Below are 17,844 nucleotides of genomic sequence, written 5' to 3'. Positions count from 1 at the left end.
CAGCGCAATCTGTTTGCAGAACAGTATGTGTAACCAGTGAGTGCAGCTACACAATGCACTTTTATTTGTCAAGACGAAGCCATGCAGCGAAGCAGGAGAGTGCCGAATGATCCTAAAAATGAGGTGTAGGGTCACTGTTGTTTATTATCACTAATGTAATTTCTTAGGCCAGCAGAGAGAAGCAATACAAACATCCCATATATGCCCAGTATTGCTTTCTCTGCCAGCAGAAATAAGCCCTCTGACATAACAGAAGGATGAACCATCAGTAAACATTAGCAGGATTTATTGTGTAATTACTGCAAGGATGCAAATTGAATTTGTAGCAATTGGATTTTATAAGTCTTCCATTGATTCCATATTTCAGGCACCTCGCACATTCACTGTAATCGGCATTACTCTTCCAGTGTGTCTGTTATTGTTTTCTTGCTGGTCAGTAACTTAACAGCTTCATTTACTGGCTTCCACATTAAAAACCAAAGAGCAAATATAGTAGCTATGTTAGCCATAGCAAGCAACTGCCCTTTTGCAGCAACTGAAAGTTGTAGAGAAAAGATAGGAGTCACACCTGGAAACAAAAAAAAAAATCATTCAAATTGGTCCCATAGTTGTTATCTGTCTTCAGAATGCCTTCAGTTTCATCAGGCATCAGGTTCTTTTTAAAGAGATCCTGTTAAACCTCTACCTACCTGTTCCCTGCAAGAGAAGATGTAGTATACTCGCCTTCCTGGTGGTCTTGATACCCTATCCCCCTCCATTCCTAAGGCGTCCATAGATTTCCGATTTTCTTGCCGAATTATCGGCCGATATTTGTACCGTTAGTGGGGAAAAATGTTGGCCGTTTTTCTTAATTTTAAGAGATTTTGAAAATCGTCCAAGGTGGAAAATCCTAGGACGATTTGTTAGATCGGCCGATTTTTTTTGCAGGGGGCACAGTAATCCAACATTCCTGGAAATGCCAAATGTCATTGACACTGAGGCTGCAGTGCTGGAATGGAGGGGAATATGGATTTGGATAGACACCTGACAGAGTGTCTTTTAAGAAGAAGCAAGTCTCTATCTGCTCTTATTAATGGCTATTTGGCCTTTCTCATTTGTGTACCCCTTTCCCTCTACACCCTGACAGCAATCTGGAGGCTACCATAGTATTGCTGGTATTGATGGAAAGGAAGTCAGCAGTGCACTAGAGAAAATATATCCCTCAGTAAAGCTGACCATAGACTGTACAGTCTGAGTTTACAATCTCCTTTAGATTTGTCATCAACTGTGTAGTGTAAGTGTCTGTTTTATTGGATGCAAATTGAATGGATCGTTTAGGTTTGTCCTTTTATTACAAAGTTTTAGAAAATCCAAAGGAGATTGTACAACCTGAGTGTACAGTGTATGGCCAGTTTAACTTGCACTTAAGCTGAACTGCAGGTATGATTTTTATTGCATAGTTATATTGACCCAATTTGGAGTATGTATATAAGAAATGCATACTGTATGTCATGCCAGAACCATCACTGAGGAAGCTGCAAATCACTGTTTGTGGTCATTGTCATTGCTGCTACAGTGATAACAGCAATCTTGCAGGTCCTGCATAGTCACCACAATTATTCACTCGCTCAGCACTGCTGCCATTCACAGAACGGTTTTTGTTTTTAATAAATACAAGGCACTGTCTGAGTGAATAGGGTGGAGAGGCAGAGCAGTGAAATCAAGATCTCCACCTTGTCCAATCAGAGAACACCAGATCTGGCAGCAATTACTACAGTGATTTGCAGCTTCACAGCAATTGCTCAGATATAAGATATGCACACTTACATTTCCCAAGCTAGACCAATGTAACTAAGAAAAAATAAAAACACACACTTAAAGTTCAGCTTTTATTTAAATATTTTCAACTCTGATATGATACTGTACAATAACTGTTACATATCTCCATGAATGATAATTGAAATGTATTTAAATAAACTCACAACTGTTTAAAGTGAACCTAATAAAGGCCTGAGCAAATAAACTGAGCATGTGAAATAAAATCATAAGAAGAGGATACCATCAGTGACAACTGCATGCCAGAATAATCTATAGATCCAGACATCTTGGCAGCTGCAGTTCTATGCAAATCTGGTCTTTGCCTAAAATAGCTGAACTGGACTCTTACCTTTTGGGCCTTTTAAGTACCATGTGGTCTCACTGTTCATTAGGAAGGTGAGGGCGGATCTAAGCGGAACTGTTTAAAGAACATTTGAGATTTTCATATAACTTCAGCTGTCTCCTTCCATGGATCTACAGATTCTTTTGACATTTGGCTACCATTTCAGTTTATACATTTTATCCTTTGCACAGTTTGAATTGCTCATATTGTCACAGGTTCACTTTAAGTTAATGCAGAACAGAGATATATAGGTGAATTTGGATAGCCTAATGTAAGAAAGGGTATCACTATAATTGTATACATAAATCTTGCTGCTATATTCAGTATATTACAATTCATGTGGTGCCATTTTTATTTGCTCATTACACGTACAGTGTTTGCTTCCTGCTAAGCAGTGTTGCACAGTGATTGTGCTGATCTTTACTTCTGATCTGTCTGATCAGGTCTACTTGTCTGTTCTGTCAAAATATGGAACAGCAAACCTTCAGAAATGCAAACTTCACTTTAAAAAAATTCTGTAATTTAATAACTTAGATGTGAATTCATTGAACATACTAGATGAATTCCTAATAAAGACCAATTCCAGACAATATTATTTTTTTGTTTTGCAGTAGCGAAGGGTTAGAACCCCTGTCAACAATTTATCACTGTCTGTGTCCCGATTTTAGAGATTTCCCCACACTTCCTGTCTATTTGATGGGTGTAAGACAAGAAGAAAAAGAAAATCCATCAACAGGGACACACCAATGTGTTTTGCATGTGAATGAGGATTACAATTGTACTAAAAGAAGTGATAGCGCATCAGAGTGTGGACATAGTTGAAACAGGTTAGAAGTGATTGTACTGAATTCTCTATCATCCTTTCTGCCAGGTAAACACTATGGGGTCTACAGCTGTGAGGGCTGCAAGGGCTTCTTTAAGAGAACAGTTCGGAAGGACCTTACATATACCTGCAGGGACAACAAGGACTGCCTGATAGACAAGAGACAACGCAACCGCTGCCAGTACTGCCGCTACCAGAAGTGTCTGGCCATGGGCATGAAGCGTGAAGGTAAAGCTCTTTCTACCTTCTAATGACAATTTTTAAGTTTTGTAAAGAACATTTCTATCTGCTTTGGGTGACCAGAGGGAGGGAGAGACATCGAAATTGATGACAATGCTTTAGTATATGGATTGGGCAGACATTCCTCCTGACACTCGTTTTAAAGGACTTCTGCAGCTGCCATGATTTAGACTTGAAATCGGCACAAACATGAGGTTGTAGGTATAAATCTACAATAGATGGTTCTCTAATATCTAAAGTATACTGTATACAGGCAACAAGGATTATTTGGGAGGCTGTATTTTTTTTTAATGAGATTGGAGTTTTACTTGAACAATTTTTTGATTTTACAAATAATTTCTGTATTGTTGAGAAGTTTTGAATCTGTTATTCTGCATTTGCTGTGTGATGACTGAACTGAGCGCTGTGTGTAGAATTGTCTTTCTGGCAGCTTTGCCCCCAGCACCATATTTAGACTGTAGAGAATTGTTTACCAATGCCAACCGGTTATGCCAGACTGTCGGCTTATCCAGTAAAACCATGTAAAGTACTATAACTCGTCACAGCCAGGTTACTCTGGTCACTTAAAATAATGTATCTGATGGGTTAATATACTTCATTATGTAACGCTGCATTGTCTATATTTCTCTATAAATAACACCTTGTCTTACAGGGTCAGCCTACTCAAAATCTTTTATTATGTTTTTTACTCTTCTATGTTGCTTTGGCATATAGAATAATTCAAATCAGTCTGCACCAGGGGAGCTTAAACTCTAAACTGCCCTACACAGACAGATGCTATTATTATTTTATACCTATGAAGCTCTGACGTTTTCTGCAGTGCTTGATTGTACAAAAAATGCTGAGCCATTCACATCAGTCTCTACATCAGAGGAGCTTGCACTTTAATGTCCCCACCACAGTCCTCCATTATTATTATACATTTATATAGCTCTGAAATATCCTGCGGTGCTGTAGAGAACCTTTAACTATTTATATCAGTTTCTGCAGTACAGGTGCTCACAATTTAATGTCCTCGGCACACACACAATTAAAAAAGGATAAGTTCACCTTTTTAGAAAAAAATAATAATTGCACATGTGCATTTATTATTTTTTCTTGCAGGAACCTGGAAAGCAGTGCACCCGTGATCAGTAGATTCGAGGTGCAATGTCAGGCTTCTACTCACAAGCCTTGAAGCTTTCAGTCCATACCTCCATACGAAAGCTGCAGGGCTTTGCGAATGGACTACAAGGGCGCTCATCAGTGCCCTTGCAGTTCATTTAGAACTACAAACTGTCTGCTGCAGTTGCTGATGGTAGTTGTAGTTCATTCATTCACAGGAAACTGTGAATGAATGATGCAGCCATGTGGGTGAAGCCATGCTGTTTTTGAATTGTGACAGCGGGTGCAGGAAGAAGATCCCCCGCCTGCTGTCACAATGAGGGGTGGTTTGGGGGGGAAGAAGAGGCAGGAACTGGAAAATATTACATGTTCCACCAGAAAAGGTTTTGGTGAAAAGGTTGGAATATTTACCGGCTGACATAAATGACTCTGTTGATAAGCATAATAAGGTTTGGAAATTGTGGTACTGTATTTCATAGAATACCCTCTCTGACTATTCTTAGCATCATAGGTGTATCTTTATGTCTAGAGATTGGGTGGAGGAACCTCGATTTCCAGTTGGCCGTCAGAGGGCACTGGGCATTTATATTCCCTTTTTTCCCTCTCTTCTTTCTCCTTCTTCTCTCTGCTTCTAAACTCTCTTACCTTTTCAGCATTGATTCCTATTGCTGTATTAACAGTTTACTGTTCACTATGGTATTATTTATTTATTATAGGTACTTATATAGCGCCATCAATTTACGCAGCGCTTTACATACATATTGTACATTCACATCAGTCCCTAACCCTCAAGGGGCGTCTAAAGTCCCCTAACTTACATTCATACATACAAATACTAGGGCCAATTTAGACAGGAGCCAATTAACTTACCAGCATGTCTTTGCAGTGTGGGAGGAAACCGGAGTACCCGGAGGAATCCCACTTAGGCACAGGGAGAACATGAAAACTCCAGGCAGGTGGTGCCATGGTTGGGATTCGAAACAATGACCCTAGTACTGCCTGGCAGAAGTACTAACCATTTAGCCACTGTGCTGCCCATGGTAAAAGCAGACTGAATACATCTCTAACTTCACGTTGGTTATTGCAGTCTACTGTTTCTCATTGAGTTACTTATATCTGAGCTTCTACATTTTGTGAGTTATGATCTTTTACTTCATCATATTGTTTGACCCATATTATCTTCCGTGTACCCGTTATTCTGTCAGTACTCTGAAATGTTCTACTGAACCTGTAATACTTTCTCTTAAGATGTATTTTATGACTGCAATCTTTTCCACTAGAAATTTACTCTGATCTTCTCCTTCTCTGTTTTGAAAAATTTATTAAGTAAAAACAGGCAATTATAAAAAAGAAAAAAAAAGTTATTGAAGGGTAGTGCTTATTTAAACACAAAACAAACTGATTTCTCAGTAATGTTGGCTATAGGATGGTAACCTTCTTCCCTCAGGATGATATGACAGAGTATGAATCTGAGAACGTCTCATTTCCTTCACAGCCATTGTCAATTTCACAGTCGTCATGCACACACAGCAGCAGTGGAACACTTTAATTGCTGCTTCATTCTAGCTGGCACGTAGAGCCCAGATACCTGCAATGAGCATAAGATAAAAGTTGTAGTGGGCTGAGGACAGTTATATCTTATAAATCTCTGTGGGGGGGATGGAGGGAGGGAGAATTTGTCAGTTGTTGGTGTCATGTGGTTGTATAGATCAGCACGGATCAGCCCTCAGCACAGCCGATATCACCTATTGTGATAAAGATTGTTCCCGCAGCTTGAGAATATTTCTTTGACAAGACTCTCTGAACCTAAGTACACCTGTCTGGACATAAATATAAAAGCTGTCACTTGTTCCTGGACTGTCATCCTTATTGTTCTTTCAATACATAGTGAGCCAGTAAAGGAGTGCCTGACTTGCGTGCATGTTTTTTGTGTCTGTGCCCCGCTGGGCAGTTCAACAAGGATCAGGATGACCGTCCTGAAGCGGGAACCTTCAGAAAGCATTCAGCAATGGCAGCTTCTATATTTCCTTCTTGCCAAGTTCCCCTTATTCATTTGACTGTGTGAGATTGAACCTGGTAATGATAGTAGCCTCATATTCAATTCATCCACGCCAGCCTAGGTATATGTGTTGTGTACGTACGTGTTTTTGTTTTGTATTTAACTTTAGAATTCTGCATCTTTATTAGGAAAGGATGAACACTAATGGTTTATCTTATAGTGCATTTCAATTATGTTTTAAAATATATCTAAACTAAAGAACAAAAATGTAATCTATTACAGCTTACCAGTCTTTAGATGTGGTGGTTGCATTAATCTTCATTTTTTTAGACTGAGAACATTTTCAGTGAGTACAGAAAATACCTGTTGATTTTGGTAGAAATGCAGAGACCTTGTCACTGAAGCTGCACTGAAAGCAGATGTTTTCTTTTCTATTTTATTTTTTTTTTTTAGGCAAACTATTTCCCCCCCTCCCCCCATAGATACAGGTGAGAAGTGAGCTTTGCCACACAGAGGCAGGCATTGAGTTATTTGCAGAATTACTAGGTAAAATTGAAAGGAAATGCAGCCTGAATAAAGAAATGCAGTGCAGTCTTTTTGTCTCAGGACTAGTAAGGTACAATGCATCACAAAAAAACATCAAATGCAGGAAAATGTCAGTTAATATACGTATAAAATCAAAACCTTGGTATACCACGTATAAACTGACATTGAGGAGCCCCTGGTGCTGATGCCTGCAGAGGGATGCAAAGGATGTGTCCAAGGATTTGGAACCTCCCGGAGGTCAGGGAAGGTCACACGCTGGCTTCTGAATGTCAGCTGGGTTAAGTGGTGGAGATTTATGTGTGTGAGGTTGTCTGCGGAACGTGCCTGAAATACAGTGTGTCATCCCTGCTAATATGGAGGATTTATCCTGCCACATCTTCTTTGTTCTCTCAATAAAGTTATCAGATGTCAACATACTCAGAATCATCAAGAAAAAAATAGGCTGTGCGGTACAAAATGCGGCCTTTGCTGTGAATAATCATGAAGCACAATTTTTAAATTATTTTTGATTAAAGAGAATCTGTCACAAAAGAGTTGATACCAAATGAAGTGATACCACATTGCTGCAGAGAAGGCTGAAACAATGTAGAAATCGTGATCTTTTTATATTCCTGTCTGCATTGCCAAGTAACCAACAGTGGAAAACTCACATTGTCACAGACGAAGAAGAGATTATGGAAAATACAGTTAAATGTGGCGTTTTCCCTTAAGATATTGTATATGATGAAAATTTTCCTTTTTTTCACTGGAAGCTGGAAATTAGAAAATCCTCTGCCTGCAATCGATCGCTTCATGAAATGCGTGTCTCACCACGCTGATTGTCCTCATAACATAACGACGCAGATGAGAACATTGGATATTACAAGATAAAAAGAGTCCACAGCACAGCTCCATTCCCCGGGGCTGCCGAGCGCAGAGGCAACAAAGACGGACAAATTGTTTTTTTTTCTTTCCTTTTTCTAAGAACACAGAAGAAAAACAGCCATTCCTGTCGCCCTTGGTGTATCCGTTTTTTGTCAGTCGCATGGGATGAAACTCTATTAGCATTGTGGGGACAAAATGATCTTTAAGCGCAGGGCCCACACGAAGACAGGCGGGTGATTACAGCACTCAGGCAGTCGATATTACTTATGCTGCCCCATAAAACGCAGGACTCGGGGTCAGCAGAGAGATTCGCTGGCCGTAATTGGATGAGTCGTCTACATCACACAGCAAAACGTTTGTGGAAAATAAAAGCACAGCAGATAATTCCAGCTTTTATTAGCCGGACCAGTCTCATCTTCACCCACAGCCACATACATCAGCTTGAGGTTAATTGTTTAATGGCTCATTGGGCCATCACTGGGGCCACAGGAGGAGCAACACTGCCCCTCACCAGGGAAAGTTTGCTGGAAGATGTCTCTGGTGAGGCCAAGTTAAATTGTGCTGTGTGTCGGGGTCAGGCTAACATGCAGGAACAAATTTCTGTAAAATTAAGATGTGGATATTTTATATAAAAAAAAAAACCAGAAAGCCGGAGATGAGTTTTTCTGGAAGAATTTAGTGCATCTGGCACAGATTAATTTATTACATTAAATCACATTTGACTGCAGTTATATCTTTCCTGACTAGTGTATAATGCTGTCTGTGTAATGTTATAGGAAATTATTGTATTACAGAACAGTCTGACTTTGGGCTTGAAACTCATATTTTTCTGTTTGCTGTTCCATATTTTATGATTCTATTTCCTGGGCAGAATTGGAGAGTCTCCCTTTAGTGACTGGCAGAAAGTTAAGTACAGTCCGCCAAACAGATGCTGAGATAAAAAGTTAGAAAATAAGTTGCATAGAGAGTGTACTGTTTTTAGCAAGAACATAATGTATTTAAACCCGAACATTGCACTTCTCCTATTTGCCCCCTTTTGTTTGTTAAATCTACTATTGAAACAGTTTTATTATGTCTTTTCAATAAGAGAAATAAAATGCCTATTAATCCCACCAGAAATCTTAGCTAATAGTTTCCAGTGCTCTCTGCTTGTGTTGAAATCAAACTACAGAACAATCCCCTCTATATTATGGAGAAAATGAGAGGGGCAGTTTGTTCTGTACTCCTGTTCTAAGGGGACAATGCTGCTGCTCTATAGATACAGTACAGTGAGTAAAGCCGGCCATAGATGGATTGAAAATTGTGTGGTTCAGCAAGGACCTACTGAATTTTGATCCTTCTATGGCTGTTCCTGCTCAAAAGAAGTCAATCTAATAATCTGCTTCTCTTGAACAGAAATGTTGGAAATTTTTCCTTCAATCAGACAATTGACTGTCAGTGCCGATCAGTGTTTTCTGACAGAGGAGTCCCCACTGTCAGAATACAATGGCACAGCATGGAAGATTTCGTTTTTGTTTATTTTTTCATTAAAAGAAAAAACATTCATCTATGGCCAACTTAAAGCGGAGTTCAACTCACACTGTAAAAAAATAAAAGTCAGCAGCTACAAAAACTGTAGCTGCTGACTTTAAAAAAAAAACAAAACAGCCACTTACCTGTCCCACGATCCCGCGGTGTCCTCCCTGCAGCCCGTTTCACCGACTGTCCTGTGTTCCAGATGTTGGCATCTTCAGTGTGGGCACCCGGCTGTGACAGCTTGCGGCTTCACAGCCGGTTGCCCACTGCGCATGCGTGAGTAGCGCTGTGGTTCCTGAATGGCCCCGTCGTCTTCTGGGACCTGTCACGTGTCCCACAAGACTACAAGGAGTGAGGGTAGGAGGACAACTTCCGGTCACATAGGCAATCACAGCAGAAGTGGGAACCTGTCAATTTCGGGTACTTGCTCCCACCCCCTGCTCCCCAAAGGTGCCAATCCTTAATGGGGAGCGGGGGACCAGTCTTTATGGCTGAGCTTCCCCTTTTGGGTGGAACTCCACTATAAGCGTTGTCACCCTAGGACAGGAAGTATGCTTCTGACAGGATCACCAAGTGAAAAGATATGAAAAAAAAGGGTAAGAAAAAGGATGAATGCAGCTAACACATCTAAGGATTGGTAATCTGCAATATATAACAGTTTTGTGTTGAGTTTAGATAACAGAAATGCAATAGGTCAAAGAAGTAAAACCGGTAGGAAGGGCTGTACAAGGCAGTAGAACAATGGCAGCCAATAGCAGAAAGTCTGTAGAAAGGAAACCCTTCAAGACTGTGTAATTAAATTACAATCAGGCCATTAGAAAGCTGCAGAGTAAACTTCCAAAAGTGATGTGCAGGAATCTGACAGATAACAATAACAAGTGAAGTTTCTGTAGCTTACATTTTTTTTACTCTGCCAAAAGAGCGAAAGGGGGGTGCTGATATTGGACCCGGCTGGCTGGTGACATAAATCTCTCTATTATCTGTCTATTGACACAGTGTTGTCATTACAGAAGACACAACAGCTGTTGGAGCAGATTAAGGGAAGGATTCATTGCCTTTTTAGCACATAATTCAGCTTCTGTCCCACAGTAATTAGTGGGGGGGTCACGCATTTATCTCCCATGCTGTGGAAGTTCTTTTAGTAACTTAAGATGCCCATCGTCCAGCCATTGCCATTCAGGGGGTCATATGGTGACACGCGCCTTTCTGTGTTAACGTCTTCCATACATAAGGCATTTGTACAGCACTTCCATCTATTGCCTTTTTATCATCAGTCACGTGAACTACAGTTAAAGCTGAACTCCCAACAAGCGCAGAATTTCCAACTGGACTGTCTTATCTGCTTAAGGATTTGTAATTCTCTCTGGTTGCTTTTGTGATCCACTTACCTCTGCCAGACAGGGCAGCCAGGAAGGGCGACTTGTCCTCTGTTACAGTTAGGGAACAGAGGGGGTGATTCAGTAAGGCATGTACAACACACATTCAGCGGTGGGGATGTAGTTGGAAGCCTTGCGCCAAATTCATGAAACCCATGTGACATCATTGTTAGCACTGATATTTACGACAAAGTGATGTCGTTTTGTATTTGTGACACTTTTACGTCAACAAATTCAAGCAGAACTTAACTGTCTCTAAGCACCACAAAATGAAAACATGATTAAGGGTCCATGCACACTGGCATAAAAAAACACTGCTCCTGGAAGAGTTTAGCATTTTGCCTGTAGAAACAACTAATGTTATCTTATGCGTCCATGCACATTAAGTCGTTTAGAAGCAGAAATAAAACACTGTTTTGCGTTTTTATGACAGAAAAAAATGCTAAACGCTATTGCAAAAGAAGCACAAAATTAGCATTTTTGTTCTGCCAAGAGCACTGGTGGGTTTTTTTTTTAGCCAGTATGCATGGACCCTCAAAGTAGAACTAAAAGCAAAACCTGTTCACCAGAACTAATGTCCTCATTGGAAGATTTTCCCTCTATTACTTTTCTGGGAAAAATCCTAAATTTGGGATTTTCTTTTACTTTCCCTTTCAATGATAATGGTAAACAGGTCAAATAGAGAGGGTGAATCTCGGTAACAAGGGCACAGACAGCAATAAAAACTGACAGGGGTTCTAATCCTTCTTTAAAAAAAGGAAAAAAAAAAAGTGTAACATTATTTATTTATTACAGGTGCTTATATAGCGCCGTCAATTTGCGCAAGAATTTACATTCATGTAGCATTTACTTCCTGGAATCCATCTGCTTAGTCATGCAGACAGGAGGGCGTGTTTAGCTGAGAAAACCCCTCCTCCTCTCTTCCAGATAAAAGAATAAAATGTCCATAAAGAACTCCTGGGATGTATGGACATCATTTAGGCCTACGCCAAAAACCAGAAAGCAACTCAAGAAATGATAAAAAAAAAAGTTTAAAATAATTAAATACAATAAACCTTCCAATCTATTTACTAAGGCTACCAGCATTAGATTTAAACACTTGGTAATATTGATTGAGAGAGTTTAGTTCTGCTTTCATAAAGAAATAACACCATAACAGTGATTTTGAAAGTGGAGTTAAATAAGACCTCTTCCATGTTGGAGTAAATTGAGTGGCATTTGTACATGTGTTTTTTTCTGAGACAGTTCAGCAACAAATTTATATACACCTCACTTACAAAGTTGCAAATATTTAGCAAATGATGCCATTTGTTACATGCCACAAGGCAGGTCTCTAATTAGAATCTATGACACTGTGTATGAATTTCACAGCTGGTGGGGTCATTTCTCTTTCTCCAGTTTGCTGATTGGCTAGAGAAGAACTGACACTCTGATCTGTCACCCTGCTTTTTTCTCCTGTCAGTACATTGGCTCCTAGTCATACCTCGCCCTATATAGGTAGGTAGATATAGGTACTTTTACTATCTGTTTATATGAAAATATATTTATTTTATGATTTCCCTGGAGTTCAGCTTTGATGAACAATCATCTTCCGTGCACATTTTAGGAGACACTGAATGATGACAGCAGAAATCTGACTGACTAGCACAGATTTTTATTTTTTCCTATGGCTATGAATGAGTCCGGTTTATGGAGCAAACATTGCATAATTCAATAAGTTTGGCAGCTCAGCCAAATAGCAAGTTCTCCGTATTTCAGAAGATTCTGCCTTAACCTGGCAGGGATCAGAGTATGTAAGCAGGAAATGGCCCAACGAAGCCCTTTCCCAGGACTTGGTGGCCTCCTTGGGAGGTCTGCCATACATCAGCGCGATCCGATTTCACGAAGATCGCCAAGCTGGGACACCCCAGCCTCTTCTGCAGATCTCCACATCTCAGCCACACGTGACAGGAGCCCAGACAATCCCGGCATTGTGACTGACTGACAATTGTCATATTTAACACAGTGACACAAGGCCTTCATTATTTCCCTTGCCAGCGCTCCTCTCCTTCTTATCCTGAAGAGTTTATACTGTGTTAATTTTATATAGTTGAAAGACAAACTACCAAAGAATTAACCTTAATGTCGTTATTGAAAATCTTAGCATCCATATTACTCATGCACAAAGATTTGAGTTTTAGCTTCTGTGTGTAGCCACTCCTCAGCAAGTATTAGCTGAATAGATCTCAACTAGTAAGAATAAACTCAAGCTCCCACAATGCAACTTGTTCCTATTTTAGGCTTGGATCACAATACTATGTGGGTGTGTGCCCCTTATGCACATTCCCATGCATTGCGTGTAGGGTAGCTCATTCATTTCAGTGGGCTGCCATACATGCGAAAAATGCAGAAAAGAAGTCCCTGACTCTTTTCCAAAAACACACTGCAAGAACAGCATGCTGTTTTGCGCACACAAAAACATATACATTTAACTACAATATAGTGCAGCGCGTTTCACTACGCATAGCAGTGAATCTAGCCTAAAAGAAATAAGTCATTGACCAGCACTTTCCAGGGGTAGGCAAGCATAATTTTTGAAGGTTGTTTTTTTTTTTTTTTTTGTGAAAGTATACATTCCTTATGGTATTATTATTATACAGGACTTATATAGCACCACCAGTTTGCTCGCTTTACATTATGGTGGGAGACAGTACATGAGACAGTGCAGTAACAATACGATTCAATACATGAGGGGTTCGAGGGCCTTGCTCCTTGGAGCTTACAATCTAATGGGGAGGGGATAGTGGTGCAGGAGGAAATAGCTATAGGGGATGGAGTGGTAGGAAGAGTGGAGGAGTCAGTAATTAGCTGAGGAAGCGGTAGGCTTCCCTGAAGAGAGAGGTTTTCAGAGTGTGCCTAAAGGTGAGCAGAGTAGGTGATAGTTTGATGGATTGGGGTAGGGAGTTCCAGAGGATGGGGGAAGCCCTGTAGAAGTCCTGGGGACGAGCATGGGAGGAGGAGACCAGGGAGCTAGAGAGTAGGAGGTCTTGTGAGGAGCGGAGAGTATGGTATTTGGAGACAAGATCGGTGATGTAGTTTGGGGCAGTATTATGAACAGCTTTATACATCAGTGTTAGCATTTTAAATTTTATCCGTTGGGCAATCGGGAGCCAGTGGAGGGATTGGCAGAGGGGTGTGGCAGACACGGAGCGGTTAGTAAGGTGGATGAGTCTGGCTGCAGCATTCAAGATATACTGAAGCGGGGATAGCCTGTGGTGAGGTAAGCCGATGAGGAGGGAGTTACAGTAGTCGAGCCATAATATAATAAGGGAGTGAATGAGTTGCTTAGTGGTTTCCGGGGTTAGGAACAGTCGTATCTTGGAGATGTTGTGGAGGTGAAGTCTACATGAGTTTGTCAGTGATTGGACCTGGGGCTGGAAGGACAGATTGGAGTCTAGGATGACACCTAGTACTCTGGCTTGAGGGGTGGGACTAATGGTAGTGTTGTAGTATTATTTGTGGTAGTATTATACATATCTTCGTCATTATCCTGCAGTATATCAAAACCCAGGAACAAAAAATTTAGATATTTCAGCTTACAAGTCCTTAAGCCATCCATAGACGGTTTGAATCGAACCAGATTCAAACCATGTATGACCAGGCTGAATGTAGCCAAGTTGATGGATCAATTAACTTGGGTACAACCAGCCTGCCGGATTCTGCATGAGATTATCACTAGCACGTGTTCTAGCCGCTATCAATAAATCACTGTCTTCTCCTGGCAGCTTTCTCAATGGCTCAGCAGGAGGGATTTCCCTATAAACACTATCTGTGTTGATGAGGCAACCTGTGGTTGCAGGAAATAAGTTCACATTCTCTATGGCCTGCCTTAGAGCAGAGCTGTCACCCTTGGAGGCTGTCCTTATGTGGCCACAAACACTTCTCTTTCTACTTCTCTCCATTACATGAGGAACTGTTGCTTTGTGGTTCACAGAAGATAGCTGAGAAAGCTGATAACATTGATTGGAGATTTCTGCTCAGTCCACAGGAAGATACAAAGATACTGGATTTCTCGCAGGCTCAACAGTTAGTTTTCCGTGCTTGCAGAAAATGCTCTTAGCCTTTAAAGGAAAACTAATGCAGCCAGCATGTCTAAGGACTTGTAAGCTGCAATACTATCAATTTTTGTTCTTGGGTTTAGATATGCTTTAAGGCTGGTTCACACCAGAGCCAGTCCAATTAATTTTTAATTAATTGGACTGTAATTAATGTATCAAAAATACATTCATACATTTCCCTGCATTTTTATGGCCCTAGTTCACACCAGTGCAGTGCATTCAATAACAGTAGAATATGCTGTATATTTCCTGTATGGAATACATCTGAAATGTGGCAAACGCATGTAAAAGCACCAGAAATGCACTGGAACACACATGCTAAATTGAGATGAAGAATAAAAGAGAAAAACACATTGGAACGCATCAAAAACACGTAGGCACAAACGCATCTGGAACACAGAAATTGTGGTGTGAACCAGCCCAGTGGAGTAGTAAGCTGAATGTGTTACATTTTTGTTTTGGGTTAAAATCTAAAGTGTAAAGTCTAAACCTTTTTTAGTTTTCAATTAAAGTAGGGAACAGCTCAGACGCCTGTCAGGAGTTTAATTTTTATTGTGCCCAACTAGGGAGATTTACCTTCACTCCCCATTTTAGGGACAGCAGGAGGTAAGAGGAAAGCTAAAAAGTGTTTGGCTTTACATTCAGTAAATACAAGCAGTATTAAACCTAAAACCAAAAATGTAACATATTGCAGCTTACCAATCATTAGATGTCTAAACAACAGATACATTACTATCAAACCTGTGCCTCCAATACATAAAATTCCAATGTGCGAATCAATATATAACGTGGTATATAAAAAATATACAAAAGAACATATAAATAAAATAATAATTAGAATATATAGTGGCTGCAAGAAGGGAAGATTGTGTTCCCAGAACTATACAAATCAAAGCAAAAGTGAAACAATGCTGGTCCAGCCCAACACTAGCTCCGCCTCCTATTTAATCTCGCATAATCCCTGTGTGTATCAACACTCCTATATGTAACTATAGTATCACATCATGTATTGTATACCATACCAATATCATATATATGTAAAACATCAATAAACATACAGTAAATCATAGATACATCTACACCAATCACTGTGTTATTAAATGACCCCTTATAGTTGTTCTTTTTTCACTTCCTCTTAGATTCTACCTTGATTTTAATATATCACAAGAAGTGGAATATAAGAATTGGAAAACTATATAATGTGTTCATTGTAAGAGACTGGAATCACTATAAGGGGACATTTAATAACACAGTGATTGTGTAGATTTATAGATGATTTACTGTATGTTTATTAATGATTTACATTAAGATAGATTATATTGGTATGGTATGCAATATATGATCTACAGTTGTGTCCAAAATTATTCAACCCCCAATGCTGTAAAGGGGTTTAGGGACTATAGTGTACATTTGGAATTGTATTCAGAATCAAATCCTACAAGGACGTTGTAACTACCCAAATGCAACTAAAATGACATCAATTGTTTATGTAATACAGTAGTAAATGGTTCTTATGTGGTTTCTTCATTGCCACAATTATTCAACCCCTTAAAGACTACCACTCTGAAGAACAGAGGTTCATACAGGTGCTTTCCATCAGGTATTGAAAACACCTGTGGATGTCACCGAGCAGCAATCAAGCATAATAAGCACCAATTAGGCAGCTTTAAAATGACTGTGATACTCAGCTCCTTCTAGACATTTACTGGTGTGGTTACAAACATGGTGAAGGCAAGAGAATGGTCCAGGAAGACAAGAGAAGAGGTGATTTCTCTTCACAGGAAGGGCAATGGCTATAAGAAGATTGCAAAGATGTTAAACATACCAAGAGACACCTTAGGAAGCATCATTCGCAAATTCAAGGCAAAGGGCACTGTTGAAACGCTACCTGGTCGTGGCAGAAAGAAGATGCTGACTTCGACTGCTGTGCGCTACCTGAAGCGTAGAGTGGAGAGAAGTCCCCGTGTGACTGCTGAGGAACTGAGAAAAGATTTGTCAGATGTGGGTACAGAAGTTTCAGCCCAGACAATAAGACGCACACTGCGTAATGAAGGCCTCCGTGCCAGAACTCCCAGGCGTACCCCCTTGCTGTCTCCAAAGAATAAGAAGAGTCGACTGCAGTATGCCAAAAGCCATGTGGACAAACCACAAAAGTTGTGGGATAGTGTTCTGTGGACTGATGAAACAAAATTAGAACTGTTTGGGCCCATGGATCAACGCTATGTTTGGAGGAGGAAGAACAAGGCCTATGATGAAAAGAACACCTTGCCTACTGTGAAGCATGGTGGAGGGTCAATCATGCTTTGGGGCTGTTTTGCTTCTGCAGGTACAGGGAAGCTTCAGCGTGTGCAAGGTACCATGAATTCTCTTCAGTACCAGGAGATATTGGATGGAAACGTGATGCAGTCCGTCACACACCTGAGGCTTGGGAGACGTTGGACCTTTCAACAGGACAATGATCCCAAGCATACCTCCAAGTCCACTAGAGCATGGTTGCAGAGGAAAGGCTGGAACATTTTGGAGTGGCCATCGCAGTCACCAGACTTAAATCCGATTGAGAACCTCTGGTGGGACTTAAAGAAAGCAGTTGCAGTGCGCAAGCCTAAGAATGTGACTGAACTGGAGGCCTTTGCCCATGAAGAATGGGCGAAGATACCCGTAGATCGCTGCAAGACACTTGTGTCAAGCTATGCTTCACGTTTAAAAGCTGTTATAACTGTAAAAGGATGCTGTACTAAGTACTAAGATTGAATGTCACTTGGGGGTTGAATAAAACTGATAATGCTGTGAGCACAGAAAAGACATTTGTGGTTATTTCATTATAACTGTTATGTTATATTTGTCTGACCTACAAGTGCCTCTTTAATGTAAATGTAAGCAAGATGACTGAATGATCAAAAGCAATGTCAAACTGGCCAAAACACTCAATTTCAGTGGGGGTTGAATAATTTTGGACACAACTGTATGAATCATTAGATGTGATGGCTGAAATTGTTTTCTTTTTAAGGCTTTATTCATTTGGTGATCTGGCCAGTAGCACACCTTCTGTATTAGAGTGCCCCCACTTTGGATGAATGAGCACAGTGGCACCTTTGGACAGCAGCACTATTAATATGGGGGAGTTAGATAGACTAGCATAT

The 17,844-nt window shown here is 40.3% G+C and overlaps 1 protein-coding gene across 4 annotated transcripts in view; it reads left to right on the top strand.

Annotated features, from left to right (window-relative positions):
- RXRA (retinoid X receptor alpha) overlaps positions 1-17,844 on the top strand; it is a 282,995-nt gene that overhangs the window by 214,276 nt on the left and 50,875 nt on the right. For all 4 annotated transcript variants that reach the window (XM_089684689.1, XM_089684687.1, XM_089684688.1 and 1 more), the window contains one exon: positions 3,012-3,191. In XM_089684689.1, coding sequence (XP_089540815.1) covers positions 3,012-3,191 — 180 coding nt within the window. The remainder of the gene's footprint in view (positions 1-3,011; positions 3,192-17,844) is intronic.

The sequence above is a fragment of the Staurois parvus genome, unplaced genomic scaffold, assembly GCF_062004578.1.
Source record: "Staurois parvus isolate SC_StPar_1 unplaced genomic scaffold, SC_StPar_1.0 ptg000352l, whole genome shotgun sequence".
NCBI lineage: Eukaryota > Metazoa > Chordata > Amphibia > Anura > Ranidae > Staurois > Staurois parvus.
Note: the sequence above shows the minus strand (reverse complement) of the source record. Positions and strands in the feature narration are given on the sequence as shown.